At 56.0% G+C, this 16263-nt stretch overlaps 1 protein-coding gene and 1 long non-coding RNA gene across 2 annotated transcripts; one reads left to right on the top strand and one right to left on the bottom strand.

The window, feature by feature from the left end:
• Positions 1 to 332: 332 nt before the first annotated feature.
• On the bottom strand, positions 333 to 3450 carry LOC139702288 (uncharacterized). The gene is made up of 2 exons (XR_011704872.1): positions 3363 to 3450; positions 333 to 2677 (listed from the first exon to the last, which is right to left on the bottom strand). It is a non-coding gene; the product is annotated as an uncharacterized lncRNA (long non-coding RNA).
• Positions 3451 to 3942: 492 nt separating this feature from the next.
• Positions 3943 to 14957, top strand: P4hb (prolyl 4-hydroxylase subunit beta). Its single transcript, XM_027955480.2, has 11 exons — positions 3943 to 4192; positions 5177 to 5383; positions 7164 to 7297; positions 7442 to 7579; positions 11419 to 11523; positions 11669 to 11794; positions 11949 to 12149; positions 12526 to 12646; positions 12774 to 12955; positions 13184 to 13270; positions 14054 to 14957. Exons 1-11 carry the CDS (start codon positions 4042 to 4044, stop codon positions 14129 to 14131), a joined length of 1530 nt encoding a protein of 509 aa, XP_027811281.1. The 5' UTR covers positions 3943 to 4041; the 3' UTR covers positions 14132 to 14957.
• The last annotated feature ends 1306 nt before the right edge of the window (positions 14958 to 16263 follow it).

Below are 16263 nucleotides of genomic sequence, written 5' to 3'. Positions count from 1 at the left end.
GTCCAGGAGATGCCCACTGAGACCCACCTCAGGCTGCTAGCCACCTTGGTCATCCTTGCTAGGTTCATGTGAGAGCCAGAACTGACCTGGAGCTGGCCCTCAGCAGGATGGCCTACCAACAGCAGGGAACTGTAGGAGTTGGCCAGCCAGACCAGGAAAGACCTTACCCAGTCTCAGAATGGGTTCTGGTCCAGCTGAATTGACAGGCAGGGTGAGGCAGTGCCCTGAGGGTTCACCCAGGCTGACCATCTCAGCTCAGAAGGAATGGGCGTCTAGGCAGCAGTCTTGGGCACAGGGGCTCACACCTCTCCAGCTCCTTAAAACGTTCCATCTCATTGCCAGCAGTTGTTTATTGGGCAAGGACTTCTGAGGCTCACATCAGGCCAAGAGGCTTGATCTTTTTGCTCTGGGGTTTTCCAAGCTTGTTAGACATGTGAACTCAGACCCTGAGTGCCAAGTTGTACAGGCACATGGCCAACAGCCAAGACTTTGCTCGAGCTCCTAGGGGAGGATAACAAAGTTGCACTTGCAGAAGGTGCATGACGTGTCTCAAGTCCCAAGTCTAACCTGATCCTCCTGGTCCCACCCTGACCTGTTGTACAGCTTGATGCTGCTCCAAGGCTGGCCTCCCAGGTCCACAACCCATGCCCTCTTCTCACCTCCCTTTATCCACAGGCCCCAGAAATCCCCAAGCTTCCACCTCCTCAGCATCCACAGACAGGCCCTTCTTCTGTGAAGAGGCCATAACTGGTGCCAGCTGAGGTCAGGATCTAGATGTGACCAAGCAATCGCCAGGTACTGATTTACCACCACTGCCCTGCTCTCTCCCGCATGCCTGTCTCAGAATTGGGCACAGAAGCCTAATACAGCAAAAACCTGCAGCCAGTAGCCCTCTAGGTGCCCATGAACTTGCTCGTGACCCCTTTACACATCTAGCAGAATAGCAGGTGCAGGCTAAAGGAAGCTGTGTTCTAAGAACGCTTGCTTTTTTTTTTTTTTTTTTTTTGGTAGCGCTGGGGATCAAAAACAGGGCCTTGTGCATGCAAGTATATTTGAGGCTGGGAATGTAACTCAGCTTAGTAGCAGAGTGCTTGCCCAGCATATACAAGGCCCTTAATTCACTCACCAGTAACACACACACACACACACACACACACACACACACACACGCCAGGGAGGGGGTGGTTGAAAGTAGCTTTTTCCCCTCAGTACTGGGAATTAAGCCCAGGAGCACTGACCACTGAGCTACCTCACAACCCTTCTGATTATTTTGAGATCAGGTCTCACTAAATGGCCCAGGCTGGCCTGGAATTTGCCATCACCTACTTCAGGTTCCTAAGTCCCTGGGATTACAGTTGTGCACCACTGTATCCAGAGAGGGTAATAGTAATCAAAACACGTTGACTCAGCAGGAAACCATGTTTAACAGGTAACATACTCTGAGTGTGACACTCCCTGGAAGATGTCCAGAAGCACCTATGATGGCCAGTCACTGCCCCAGGGAAGGCCGACCCCAAGGACATACTCCTTGAAGGCCTGAGCACAGGATGAGTGACCCATCTCATCAGCCCTCTGCTCTGGGCTGAGGCCCACAGGTATTCAGACAGGGTGGCCTATATCCAGGGAAGTAGAATGCACTGTGGGTGCCCAGGGGTCTCTCAGGCCTCCTGCGGGGCTCATAAGAACCAACTTTGCTGTACCTGCTTAAGTTGAAGAAGGCTGATTCAGGAAGGACAAGGTACCAGCAAAAGCTAGCTGCCAGGGTAGCCATGGCAGCATGATCACCTGGGGGGGAGTGCTGCTGGATGCCCTGATTTTCACAGAACATCAACTTAGCCACAGCCACCTAGGCCACAGAACAGCAGCCCTGCTCTCTGCTACTCTGGCTGGGCAGTTCCCCAAACTGAAGAGTGTTCAACTGCCCTTGGCACGAGCCACTGTAGGCCCAGAGCCCACCTTAGACTCTACCACAGCTACTTTGATCCTTGTCTGATCTGTGCACCTGCAGTGGCCTCTGCTTGTTTCTGGTGATGTAGATGTGCACATTTCTTCTTCATAGTTTATGTTCTGGAACTAAGATGCCTTCAAACCATCATGAGCTAATCCACAACAGTACCCTAAATCCCTTCACTTCCCATCAATGGACAAAATACTAACCTCCACAGTTAGAAAATCTAAACTCAAGTCTTTTGTCTTGGGCCCCAAATCTTGGTTTGTAAAACAAGTCAAGGCAAGCACAAAAATAGACCAGTTCATCGGATCTGAAGCAGTCATCACCCCACAGTGGCATTATGAAGAGCTGCAATTCAGTGGAAAAGCACCTGGTAAATCCTATTGAACTGGGGCGCAACACTGGTTCATAGTCCGCCAGGCCTGAAATGTCACACCTGGGAACCTGGGAAAGACCCATGCTGGTCTCCATCTTGCAATATGGGTTTCGGCTTCCAGAGTCGCAGCAGTTTCAGGTATGAGCTACATGAAGGTAGCACTGGGTCTTGAAGGCAAGGAACTCACACTCCAAGTGGAGTGCCACGCAGGAAAGGTGAGATGCACACTCTCAAGAACAAGTCTCTGGGGGCTGGGGATGTGGCTCAAGCGGTAGCGCACTCTCCTGGCATGCGTGCGGCCCGTGTTCGATCCTCAGCGCCACATACAAAGATGTTGTGTCCGCCAAAAACTAAAAAATAAATATTAAAACAAACAAACAAAAAAGAACAAGTCTCTGGGCAAGGTGCCCACGCCTGTACTTCCAGCTAAGTGGAGGGCCGAGGCAGGAGGACCACAAGTTCGAGTTCAACCTGGACAATTTAGCCAGATCCCGTCTCAAAAAGGCTGCGGGCGTAGCTCAGTGGTAGAGCATTTGCCTGGCATGTGCGAGGCCCCGGGTTCCATTCCCAGTTCCTCCAACAAACGTCCCCACACGCACCAAGCCTCAGAAGTACAAGAACACCCTCCTGTACTTCACCCTCCCGACCATCGGGACGGGGCTCGGCCGGGCGCATCTCCGCGGGGAGCTGCCCCTCGCTGCTGAGCGCACCAAAGGGGCGGCGGCCGAGGCCACGCGGGCAGCCCCACAGACACCGGGCGTGGGCCTCGTGTGCGACTTAAGTTCCTAGGAGCCACGGAAAGAGGAAAACGCCACTTCGACAGGCGGCCAAAACCGCGCTACCGTCGACGGGGTTGTGTCCCGCCCGCCCGGCCTCCGGGTCTGGCACGGACCAGCCCTCGCTCGGAGACCGCGGGGATGCTCGGAAGCGGATCCGAACCGCGCCACCGCCCGCTGACCCCGCAGGCGCCACAGGCCTTAAGACCGCCGCCTGGCCCACCCCGCCCAAGCCGCGCCAAGCACTGAAGGTGCCCACCTGTCGGACCCCACGCCTCTGCAGGCGCTGCACGGGCCGCACGCGCGACGGAAATTGCGTCAGCCAGGCTTCCGGCCGGCAGTCCGGGGGCGGTGCCCGTTATGGACACGCGGTCCAGTCAGAATGCAACACGAGGGGTTTCGGAGGCGCAGGCGCAGCTCCGCCCCGACCCGGGACTCCGCCTCACTGCCACGTTCGACGGAGGGACGCGCAGGGTGCGCGCGAATCTCGGCCAATCAGAAGCCACAGAGCCCGGACAGCCGAAAGAAGTAGCCATTCCAGAACCGCGAAAGGTGTGGATGAATATCACCAGTCAGAAGTCGAGGGAGAGAAAGTTCTCCGCTCGGAGCCAATCAAAATCTGGAGAGCGGAGCGAGCGCGAGCGCCGCGGCCAATCCTGGATGAGGGCGAGGAAGGACTCCGTAGCGTTTCCGACTCCGGGGCCGGGCCTGGCATGGGCGACCAATCCGTGCACGGCGAGGGCGGGCCCCACAGCTCGCCGGCCAATTGGAGGGCCCCTAGGGGCGCGTGCGCGAGGCGGCTGGCGCGCGCGGCGGGTTATTGGGCGCGTCCCCGGACCAGGATTTATAAAGGCGAGGCCAGGACCGGCGCGCGCTCTCGTCGCCTCGGCTGTCCCGGCGGCGCCAACCGAACCGCCCCGCCCGCTCCGACGTCCGACATGCTGAGCCGCGCTCTGCTGTGCCTGGCCCTGGCCGCGGCGGCCCGGGTGGGCGCCGACGCCCCCGAGGAGGAGGACCACGTCCTGGTGCTGAGGAAGAGCAACTTCGCGGAGGCGCTGGCGACGCACAAGTACCTGCTGGTGGAGTTCTGTGAGTGGCCGGCCTGGCGGGCGGGGGGCGCCGCCGCGGTGCGGCCCTGCGCGCGGCGGGCCGGGTCGGCGGGCCTGCTGGCTGTGCTGGCCCGTGGCCGCGCCGAGCTCGGCCTGGCCCGTCGCGGCCCGCCCCTCGCCGGGCGCGCCTGCTGTCAGCTCGCTGCCCCCGGCCGCCCGGAGGGCATCCTTCCTGCCCGGATTGGAAGCGTTCGCGTCCCGGGCTCCTCGAGAGTGGCTGCCCGGCGGAGAGCCCGGGAGCTGTCTTTGTGTCCGACGTCCACATGGCAGGAACCCTCGGTTAGCTGGGGGACGCTGGACGGACAGACCCCACAAGCCGGGCTCCAAGCCGGGTCCGGCTCTGCTAATTACTCAGCTGGACTGACCCAGAAATGCCCAGCTCCTGCCCGCGCCACCCTTAACCTGCCCTGGCTTTCCTGTCGTGTAGCCAGTCCGTCTGAGGCTTTTGCTTGTTAACAAGTATTTGGGCTCCCACTGTCTCTGGGCTGGGAACCTTATGCCACCACATCTGCTACCCTTCCTTGGCAGGTTGTGTTATCCCCACCTATAAAGAACGGTTTTAGAGGAGAATGTGAGAGGTGCGAACCTCGCACAGATGTGTGTCACATACTCATAAGCATTTTTTGGTTGGTGTAAGGTTGGGCCATCAAACCTTTGACTTGTCCTGGGTTCTTGAAGGGAAATCCTAGGGACACATTGGTCGTGATGGCCTGCAGGTTATAGGAAGTTACCAATCTAGAGGGTGTGTCTTCCTGTGCTGGTGGTGACGGAGCAGAACAGGGATGGTGTTGGTGTGTCGATCGTTGATGGCCTCTGTCCTGAAGTTGCCCAAGAGCAGCAGCTATCAGCTCAGCCTCCTGGGTTAGGAGGCCTTATCTTGGTGTGCAGATAAGGTTTTTATGAAGGGAAGAAGCCGTGGGACGGGATCGAGGGCTGCTTTCCAGTGTCCCACTTTCTTTTCCAGATGCCCCTTGGTGTGGCCACTGCAAAGCACTGGCCCCTGAGTATGCGAAAGCAGCTGGGAAGCTGAAGGCAGAAGGTTCTGAGATCCGGCTAGCAAAGGTGGATGCCACTGAAGAATCTGACCTGGCCCAGCAGTATGGCGTCCGAGGATACCCCACAATCAAGTTCTTTAAGAACGGAGACACAGCCTCCCCCAAGGAGTACACAGGTGTGACCGCGGTGCAGGCCTTGGAGGCGACCTAACTGAAAGCTCATCCAGTAGTGTATCTGAGGTGGGGGCCCGTTTTCAGGGGCTCTGGGGGGGACTGTGTTTGCAACTGATCCACACCTGAGGGTCCTGTGAGGAAGTTCTCTCCCTGGAAGACCCTCTCAGGTGGAGCATGCTATGTCTGATGGCCTCCTGGGGGGGCCTGCTGGCAAAGCTTGTCTGGAGATGGACTAGAAAGGGGTGACAGCCACCACACTCAAGCATCCAGGCAGGCCCTCAGCTACTGTCCTGCCACCTCCGGGGCAAATCAACAACTGGTGGCAAAGAAGTGCTTTCTGGTCTCAGATCAGTTCTGCAGAATGTCTGTCAGGCCCATGTGCTGAGCAGCCTGAAGCTGCCCGTCCGAGGGTCAGCAGAAGTACCCTTCAAGCAGTCTTATCCTAATCAGCATCAGCCACTCTGGTTGCCTCACTAGTAGACCCCACTATTTTTTTGGTACCAGACATTGAACCTGGGGTGCTTAACCACTGAGCCCCAGCCCTTTTTATTGTATGTATGTGGTGCTGAGAATCGAGCCCAGTGCCTCACACATGCCAGGAAAGTGCGCTATTCCTCAGCCCCAGCCCCTGGTCCCCACTTTTCAATGTGTGTTTAATCTTGCAATAGGGGGTGCCTTGTCCAAAGTTACCATCGTTCTCCACCAACACTTAGGTTTTGTAGATGAGACACTTGCTCCTAAATCCACTGGTAACTGCCAGCTCAGCTTTTTGTAGGCACTTGGCTGAAGAATCCTTGTCATTCTTGGGTGGAGCAGCACTTTGCCAGGTAGTCACACCCCAGGAAAGGAGGGGAGAGCAGTTTGTTGGCCTCCATCTGGCAGGAGCAGGCCTCTTCCTTATACCTGTGTGGCCTCCTGGCCTCCTGGATGGCATGTGGATACATATTCTTTCTCTAGTTCTTACCAGTCAGGGAAGTGGGTAAGGCTGGCCTTAGAAATAACTGGCCCACCAGGGAGTGTCAGAAAGTCAAGTTGAGCCTGTTTTCAAGGAAGGAGACCTGGCGTGGAGGTTGACATAACTAACCACATCTCAGGACTGGGGATATAGCTCGGTTGGTAGAGTGCTTCTCGCACGCACAAGGTCCTAGATTTGATCCTCAGCCCCCCACACACACACCAAAAAAAAAAAAAAAACGCCATATCTCCACGACTCAGCTTGGTATGAGAGTACTGTGGGGAGAAAGTGTATGTGAGTTTAATGAAAAAAAATTTTTTTTAATATTTTTATTTTAGTTATTGGGGATTGTTGAACCCAGAGGCACTTTATCACTAAGCTATATCCCCAGCCCCAACCCACCCACGTCTTGGGGTTTTTTGGTTTTGTTTTTTGCGGGAGGGGGGGACATGGTCTTACCAAGTTGCCTTGGCTGACTTTGAACTTATGGTCCTCCTGCCTCCATCTCCCAAGTTGATGGGATTACAGGTATGTGCTACTGTACCCAGCAGAGTTTAACCAATTTTAATGTCCAAGAAAATTTAGAAAATGCAAGGAATTAGAAAAGGAAATCCTACCTCCCAAGGATGACACTCTTCCCTTCTTTAAGCATAACTGTGTTCTCAGGAAGTGGGTGGCCAGGGTATAGACCTACCTGTGGAGAGAACAGCTTGTTCTAGGGGTCAGTCAGGTGTCCTCAGCCTGCTGGGTGGAGCTCAGGCGAGAGGGTGCCAGGCATGGTAGGGGCACCCTGTCTGACTCTGGAACCTGCCTTTGTTGGGGTGCAGCTGGCAGAGAAGCCGATGACATCGTGAACTGGCTGAAGAAGCGCACGGGCCCTGCTGCCACCACGCTGCTCGATGGTACAGCTGCAGAGTCCTTGGTGGAATCCAGCGAGGTGGCCGTCATTGGCTTCTTTAAGGTAGAGCTTCAGAACTTGTAATCTGCTGTCACTTTTGAAGGAGGGGTCCCCATGGCTTGGACACTGCAGTGTCGGCTTTGCTGCTGTGCCAGGCAGGCTCCTGGGTGTCGGCGTGCAGCACCTCTTGTTTTCCTTCCGTTACAGGATGTCGAGTCAGACTTGGCCAAGCAGTTCTTGCTGGCTGCAGAGGCCATAGATGACATACCATTTGGGATTACGTCCAACAGTGATGTGTTCTCCAAATACCAGCTCAGCAAAGATGGGGTGGTCCTCTTCAAGAAGGTGAGTGGCCCAGGGCAGTGCAGGCGTTGCTCTGCAGGGGGTGCTGTTGCTTTTCTTACTGCTGGAGGCCTGTGGCTATCCTGAGTCCTGTCACAGATTGGCAGAGCCAGACTACAGGAGCCACTCAGTGGCCTTTGGACTTTGGAGTCTTTGGAGTGCAAGGCCTTTGGCCAGCCTCCCATGTTCTGGACCTCCTAAAGGACACAAGGGGAGTTGCTTTTTACTGGTAGCTTTTTTTTTTTCCACTGTGGCAAAGTTGATTATTTTACTTTGGGGTGGGGCGGCAGCAGGGATTGAACCCAGGGTGCTCTTAACCAATGAGCCACATCCCACCGTTTTTTGTTTTGTTTTGTTTTGTTTTGTTTTTTGTTTGTTTTTTTAATTTTGAGACAGAGTCTTGCTATATTGCTTAGGCCTTGATCGGTCACTGAAACTGGCCTCAAACTTGGGATCCTCCTGTCTCAGCCTCCATCATACCCAGCATTAACCATGCCCAGCATAGTTAAATGGCCAATTTGGTGACATTAATGGTGATCACAATGCCGTGCCACCATCACTGCTGTCTACTTCAGGTCCTCACACTAGATGGAAACTGGTGTGAACTCCCTGGGTATGTTCCCACTGGACAGGCAAAGCTGCAGTTCCTGGGCCTCCCACCTTGGAAACTGCTGATTCTGACTCTGTCCTTTCTCTTTGTAAGCCAAGTGTCCTTGAACCGAGTCTGCCTATTACAGGGATGCAGCAGGCTCCTCGTTGCCCGTTGTTGCCTGTGGGTTTGCTTGGAGCACAGCTGTACCTAGGTGTGTGTGCTCCGGGGTTAATGCCATCCAGGTGGCAGAGTGCACAGGGAAGAGGGAGAGGAAGCTGTATGAGAAGGAGACCACAGGAGCAGAGTAGGTGGGTGTCCTGGGTTGGGGAAGGATCTTGGAGTGCTGTCCTGTTCTGCTCCCAGCAGGAGGAAGCCTGCAGACAGTCAACTGTTTAGGAAGGATGCAATGTTGGGGGGAGAGGCTGCCTGGCTCCGTGCTGACCTTGTGTTTATGCAGTTCACCTATGAAACAGTTCTCAGGCTGGGGCTGAACACCTTGCACCTCCAGACTGGGGTGGGGAGGAGGAGGGCCCCTCCTAGCAGCTGCAGCTAGGGGGTGGGGTGTCCTTGCTCTTGGCATTTAGCCATTTTGCTAACTCCTTCCTCAAAAGAACCCCAGCCAACTGACATGCTGTACTCAATAGAAACCAGGGGGTAGAGCTGCTGTGTCACAGACACATAGTGACTCTTTGACACTCAACTAGAACGGGAGAGTGCAGAGTGCAAACACTGCGAGAGAAAGTCGCCGATGTCCTGAGTTGGAGGTTGAGGGACAGTTTCTCTGAGGCCTATAGGAACCTGTGGATTCCACTTTCAGCTCCATCCACCAATCTGCCCCTGGCGCTGTGTCTGAGTAGCCATGTTAACCCTGGATGGATGGCGGTGGCCATCACATATCCTTGTAGGCTAGGATGACAGTTGCTTATTCTTGCCTTTGAAGAATGAAGTACATTGAGGCCCCCTATTCAGGCTGTTGGTGTATAGTTAGTTTTTTATTGGGGGTTTTTTGGTTTGTTTTTGTTTGTTTTTTTTGGTTTATAATCAAACCTAGGCCACTTGACCACTGAGCTATATTCCCCAGTCCTTTTTGAGACAGCCTTGCTGAGTTGTTGAGGCTGGCCTCACATTTGTGATCCTCCTGCCTCAGCCTCCCAAGTTGCTAGGATTACAGGTGTGTGCCACCGTGCCTGTGATTCTTTAGTACTCAGCTGTCTGCTCTCCACTAGGCTGGGCATACCCTTGGATCTGGTGCTGGCTAGTGGGTGGCAGTTTTCCTTGCACAGAGCCGAAGACTTGCTTCCTGGCAGTCCTGCCGAGGGGGTCAACAGGGGACATGTCTGAGGTTGGACAGAGGACGTGGTGCTAGAGTTCATCTCGGGTTTCTGGCTATTGCACTGCCCACACCCACCGCTTATGTCTGGTTTATTTATTTACTTATTTATTTATTTTTGCCTTTGTTCCTCCTCTGCAGGCTGCTAAACCCACTTTGGCCAAGTGACCTGGGTCTTGCTCTCTGCCTGGGGAACTGTCCTAGGCCTGGCCTGTGGAGCCAGAGGCCTCCCTTCTAGCAGGCCAGACTCTGAGGCAGCCAGCTGCGCCTGCGTTTCTGTCTTCCCTGAGGAAGACCGGGAGAGCTGAGTTGGAGAATCCTGGCTAGGACTGGTGGCCTGTTTGTTATTTTGTTTACTTTTTTTGTCTTGGGGATTTAGGAGTGAGGGTGGGGCCAGGGGCCTCTCCACCAGCCTGCAGCATCTGCCTTTTAGTGAGACCTTGTCACTGTGACCTGACAGGACTGGTGTCCACAGCCAGAGGTGTAAGTGGGGGCACAGAGGTCTTCACTCGAGGCTCCTGGGCAGGCCTCTCGCAGCCACCCCCCAGCTGAACCAGAGCAGACGGTAAAAAATGGGCTGGACATGGTGTCGCACACCTATAATCCAGTCACTCCAGAGCACAAGGCAGGAGGAGCACAAGTTCAAGGCCTGCCTGGGCAACGTGTCAAGACTCTTGTCTCAAAATATTAAAGAGCTGGGAATGTGGCTCAGTGTGCCGCTGGGCTCAATCTTCAGTACCCCAAAAATAAGAAGAAAGTGGACAGTGACCACGTTAAGTGGCCACATTACCAGGAGGATTTGCAGCCTGGCACAGATGCTCAGCTGTGCTCTGAGGTCTCAGCATGAGCCTGTACGGGTGACAGCTGGTGCTCTGGTGGGAGCAGAAGCCTCATTCTGCAGGTCAGAGTGCCCTGTGGCTCAGCATTGTAGGTGAGGAGAGCAGGCCAAGCCCACCGGTTCTTGTGGACCTGGGCCAACAACCCCCTCAAAGGGCTTCTTGGCCTTGCCTTTCCACCCCATCATCCTCTCCACATTTGCTGATTTGGGGGACATAGAGCATGCCTGGAAGCCTCTGACCCGCAGGCTCTGGTGGGGAGTGGCCCACAATGTGGAGGTGACCTGGGTTTAGCACCTTTCCAGGGTTGAGTTGGAGGGTCTGGCTGACACAGGCCTCCCCTGGACGTAACCTACCACAGGAATGGGAAGTGGCCAGTAAGAAAAGGTGAGTGCTGTCAGCCCTCCACATCCTCAGACCACCCAACCTGGAACAGAACCGTTCAGCAATAAGCCAGGCCTGTGGTGCAGGCCTGTCTTCCAGTGGGAGGTTAAGGTGGGCGCAGGAGTTGAGGCCAGCCCAGGCAACCCAGCAAGACTCTGTCTCAAATACAAAACATAATGGTAAGCCCCCTCCGCCCTGCACAGGGAGCAGCAACGTGTGGTTATGGAGGTGCCTTTGACACTGGATCTGCTCAGGGCCAGGCTCTGTGAGTGCTGTCCTGGAAGCTGGAGTTGAGGAGCCTGAGGGACTCCCTCGTACTCGACTGCTAGAGGATCTCAGCCTGTGGGCCTTGGTGGAGCCTCTCGCACGGGGTCCTGCAGTGACTTCCCAGCCTGTCTTGGCTGGCTCGGCTTTGCAGAACAGCAGCCTCCTTGTCTGGCCTACAGGGACAGGATCTAGTCATTCCTGTGACTGTCCTGCCACACATGCCCTTTTGGGGGGCAGCTAGAGGACCTGGAGGTGTCACACCCGAGTTCTGGACAAACCAGGACTTGCTGGTGGCCATGGTGTAGTGGCTGAAGCTGGTCCAGGCTGTCGGGGAGCAAGCGTGCTCTGCCCTCATGGCTGTGTTCTCGGTCGCTGCCTGGCTGAGCCCAGGAGCCTGTGGCCGGCTGGCTCACAATCCCCCTTCTGTCCGCAGTTTGATGAGGGCCGGAACAACTTTGAAGGGGAGATCACCAAAGAGAACCTGCTGGACTTCATCAAGCACAACCAGCTACCCCTGGTCATTGAGTTCACTGAGCAGGTGCGTCTCTCCCTCAGGCTCTAGCGGGAGTCAGATGGTGCAGGTGGCTCCCTGGACATGCAGGAGGCACACTTGTCACTGTCGTCACAGTATTCTGTCAAATATTATCTTGTGGCTTAGCGAAGCAATTCTATGTGTGACACAGACAGCCCCAAAGATTTTTGGAGGTGAAATCAAGACTCACATCCTGCTGTTCCTGCCCAAGAGTGTGTCTGACTATGACAGCAAACTGAGCAACTTCAAGAAAGCCGCCGGGGGCTTCAAGGGCAAGGTGGGCCACCTGGGGATGGGTGGCTTTCCCGGGTAGTCGGGGCCTCTGGACTTCGTTGCTCCCCCTTGGGGTCTAGGTGATGGGGTCCCCTAGGCCAGGCCTTCGGCTCGAGGCCGCCTGCGGGCCAGTCTCAGTGCGCCTTTTCTCCCCCAAGATCCTGTTCATCTTCATCGACAGCGACCACGCCGACAACCAGCGCATCCTCGAGTTCTTTGGCCTGAAGAAGGAGGAGTGCCCAGCCGTGCGGCTCATCACCCTGGAGGAGGAGATGACCAAGTACAAGCCGGAGTCGGACGAGCTGACGGCAGAGGGGATCACAGAGTTCTGCCACCGCTTCCTGGAGGGCAAGGTCAAGGTTGGTGCCGGGCCCACTTGGGCGCATGGCTGGCCTCGGGGAATGTGCTCCGCTCCTGGACCCTGGGCCCTGGTGTCTCAGGCTTCACCTTCCAAGCCTGGAGATCCTGGCACCAGAGCCCACATACAGCCCTGGCCATCCTCGCACTGCAGTCCCGCCGCGCACAGAGGTGGCCTCAAGGCTGCGAGGGTAACCTCATGTCCTCTCATTGGGCTGACCTTGACGGCTCCTCTCCTTTCACCAGGCTCCTGGCACTGTTCACTCTGGCGCCCTCGGAGGACAGCGTGTGCCTCATCCACGCCAGGGGTGGGTGTGGCAGGGAGCGCTGTGGACCTCTGGGCAGCGCTGCCTCTGACCTGCTCTATTTGCCCTCTAGCCCCACCTGATGAGCCAGGAGCTTCCTGAAGACTGGGACAAGCAACCGGTCAAAGTGCTGGTTGGGAAGAACTTTGAAGAGGTGGCTTTTGACGAGAAGAAGAACGTCTTTGTGGAGTTCTGTGAGTGCTGTGTCTGGGCCCTGGGTGGTCTGTTGCTCAGGCAGCTCGCAGGCTGTGCAGAGCCAGAGGCAGCATTTGCAGGTGGCTCCTGGTCCAGGGTGGACCCTCAGCCCAGTCTTCTTTTCAGATGCCCCATGGTGTGGTCACTGTAAGCAGCTAGCTCCCATTTGGGACAAACTGGGTGAGACGTACAAGGATCACGAGAACATCGTCATCGCCAAGATGGACTCCACGGCCAACGAGGTGGAGGCTGTCCGGGTGCACAGCTTTCCCACGCTGAAGTTCTTCCCTGCACGTGCAGACAGAACGGTGCGACGGCCGTGGGGACAGCCGTGGGGCTGGGAGAGTCCTGTCCCCACACCATTTTGCGGCCTCTCTGTCCACGAAGAGCTGGGGGCCAGGAAGGAGTGGGGCAGGAGAGGCCTCCAGGGACCCCTCTTTAAGAACCCCCCTTTCTGCACCAAGGGGAAGCTGCTGCCCCTTGGGGTCTGGGAGGCCTAGGGCTGGCTCCATGTCCCTGGCCCTTGTCTTCCACAGGTCATTGACTACAATGGGGAGCGGACCCTGGAGGGTTTTAAGAAGTTCTTGGAGAGCGGTGGTCAGGATGGGGCAGGAGATGATGATGTGAGTGTGGTCATGTGGACCCTGGGCTGGCTTCTGGGGACACAGGCCTAGGTCCACTTGGGAGGTGCGAACTCAGACTTTGACTTCGGACTGGGGAGCCCATGGGAGGTACAGCTGTGCCTCCCAGGCCCCCGGCGCAGCACCCTGCAGGGTGACTTTGAAGACACTTGTGAAGTCTAGACCTTGCTTAGGAAGTCTCAGCTGCAGGCCACAGGGCCCTCACATCCCTGCTGACTTGGGCTCAAGTGTCCCACCACTGGCTAAAGCCCACCATTGCTTAACAGATGTGACCACTTAGTTACTCTGTGGGGCAGGCACCCTGCTGGCCCCAGGCTGGACAGTGGATTTGGGCTAGTCCTCAGAAGCTCAGTCTTGTCCACATGAGCTCGTGGCCAGGGGTGGTGGTGGTAGTTATTCTGGGGGAGGTGGAGGGCAAGTCAGGAGAGGCTGGTGGGGGTGGGAGTTAGTGACTCTGGTAGCATTTGAGGCAGGGCGTGGAGGGTATAGTCAGTGTGAAGTGGAGAGTGGGAGCAGGTCTGTCCTGAGGGAGCCACTGTGGCTGCTGGGGGTGGATCTGGATCAAGGGGACAGCAGGACCATGCTGCTGACACCATCAAGTGTCACCAATGGCCATACAGCAAGGGACCGAAGGGCTGAGTCACCCAGTGCTCACTGCGCTGGGACTTTTTCCCCCACTGAGATGTCCCCGCCAGGAGGCCTGTGGCCACCTCCAAGTGCTACACTGCCTCCAGCCCTTTCACCACCCTCCCTCCCACACCCCAGGACCTAGACCTCGAAGAAGCTGAAGAGCCAGACGTGGAAGAGGATGACGACCAGAAAGCTGTGAAAGACGAACTGTAGCGCCGCAGCCAGACCTCGGCACCCCAACCACACCTGGTGGGCCGCGCTCCCGCAGCCCAGGCCCTCGGCGCCGACCCTCACCTGAGCAGGGAGTGTCATCAGAAACCCAGGGACTCATTCTAACACGCGTGTGCACCTAACCTGTCTCCTTGCTTTTCAATGTTTGGAAAGGGATTATCTCCAGGCAGCCCATCCTGGTGGGCCCCTTTTTTTAAATTGTGATGTACTTTTTTGTACATGGTTTTTGTCCTGAGTGCTCGCTAAAATGTTTGGGATCTCACACTGGCAATCCCTTTCCTGTTGGAGAGGTTTGTGCTCTCCATCTGTGAGACTTTTAGACATTTTTCGACATCAGGGTATTTGCTCCACCTTGGCCAAGCCTCCTTGAAGACCCCTGTGCCCTATGTGGGGAGGGACAGATCCACTGGATATGGTCACTCTCCATGCACGTCGTGCCAGTGTGGCCACGACTGAGCATGGTTCTTAAAATTCTTGGTTAAATGGAGACCTCTGGATCCTGTCAGGGATGCCTCACATCTAGACAAGGGCACTGTGGTTGCCGGCTGCAGGGCCCAGGACAGGCCTGAGCAGCTCACCTGTTCTTCCTCAAGCTGGGCTCCCACCCTATCTCAGGCGCTCCACGCTGACTGCGGGTTCTGTTGCAGCATGGCTGAGGCCTACACAGGCAGAACCAGGCCCTGGGTTCCCAGGCCAGGAGACAGCCGGGGATGCCGGGGCTGAATCACATGTTGACCATTCTTCGGGCATTTCTACCACAATATTGGAATTGGACACATTGGCCAAATAAAGTTGAAATTTTACTACCCGCTGTGGCCTCTGCTGTATTTCAAGTCACAGGAGCTGGGCTAAAGAGATTCAGCCAGCTTTGAGGGGCCACTGTTGTCACGACCTCTGTGTTGAAGTGTCACAGTGCAGAAACAGCTCAGGCACAGCTTGGGGTTACCCAGGGCCTGAGCACCTGCAGGCGGCCAAGCAGGGGCATGTTGATTTGCCCATGGACCAGGGCCACGATGTTGACTCGACCTTTGTGCAGCTGCCCTGGCCACCAGGGACATGCTGGCCATCTCATCCCCTGCCCTCACCTCAGTGATCAGACAAGAATTTGGGTGGATCAAACCTCAAGAAAGTAAGATGACGGACTGGGATTGTGGGGCACTGGGCTCGGTTCCCAGCACCACATAAAAAAAATAAAGGTCCATCAACAACTGAAAAATATCTCAAAAGAAGAGGTAAAATGGACACGTTGTCATGATTATTAACCAAACCTTGATAGAAATAAGACGGGACGTTCGCTGGGTTTTACACTAGCCTGATGCAGCAGTGCACACTGGTACTCCCAACTTGCAAAGTTCAACCAGCCTCAGCAACCTACCCAGGCCCTCAGAATTTAAAACAAGGGGCAGGGGACTGTGCTGGGGATTTGGCTCAGTGGTAAAGCACACCCGAGTTTAATCTCTGGTACCAACAATAAATTTTAAAAATTTGACGTGCTTGTGGGTCACATACAGGAAAAGGACAATTGGAATCCACTTTGAAGACAATGGGCGATGGGGCTGCTGAGCCTGGCCATCTTCCCCTACCCACTCGGGTACATCAGGACCTCTGCAGGACCGCACGGGAGGGGCATGGCAGCATCTGAGGGAGCCCAGCACAGCCTCCAGCAGGCTTCTGTCCCACACTCACCAGGTGGCCTGCTTCTTGAAGGAGCCTTCAGCACCACCAGCCTCCTGGGTCCCCCCTACTCATGCCAGTGGCCCTGTAGAGCCCTCAGATGTGCTGGTACAGACCCAGCTATTGGGCCAATGCAGGGCTCACTGGGAGTATGATTCTACACTGGGCACCTACCCTAGGGCACGGTGGGTGGCCAGACCCCCACGCCCACCCTTGCAGTGCTACACAGGCCCTCACAAGCCCAGGGCCCCTGCTTGTGTGCTGTTGCGCAGTACACAGCCGGCAGGTGATGGAGACTGGTGTCAGGTCCTTGGGCACACTGGCTTGCCCAGGCACCCATGGTCCTGACACTGCCCACTCCAGCCTGTCCACTTTGCTGGCTTCCGGGTGGCCCATGTTGGGGGTGGTTTCCAGCCAGTTGGGCTTCAGGTGCCTCAGCA

The sequence above is a fragment of the Marmota flaviventris genome, chromosome 17 (assembly GCF_047511675.1).
Source record: "Marmota flaviventris isolate mMarFla1 chromosome 17, mMarFla1.hap1, whole genome shotgun sequence".
NCBI lineage: Eukaryota > Metazoa > Chordata > Mammalia > Rodentia > Sciuridae > Marmota > Marmota flaviventris.
Note: the sequence above shows the minus strand (reverse complement) of the source record. Positions and strands in the feature narration are given on the sequence as shown.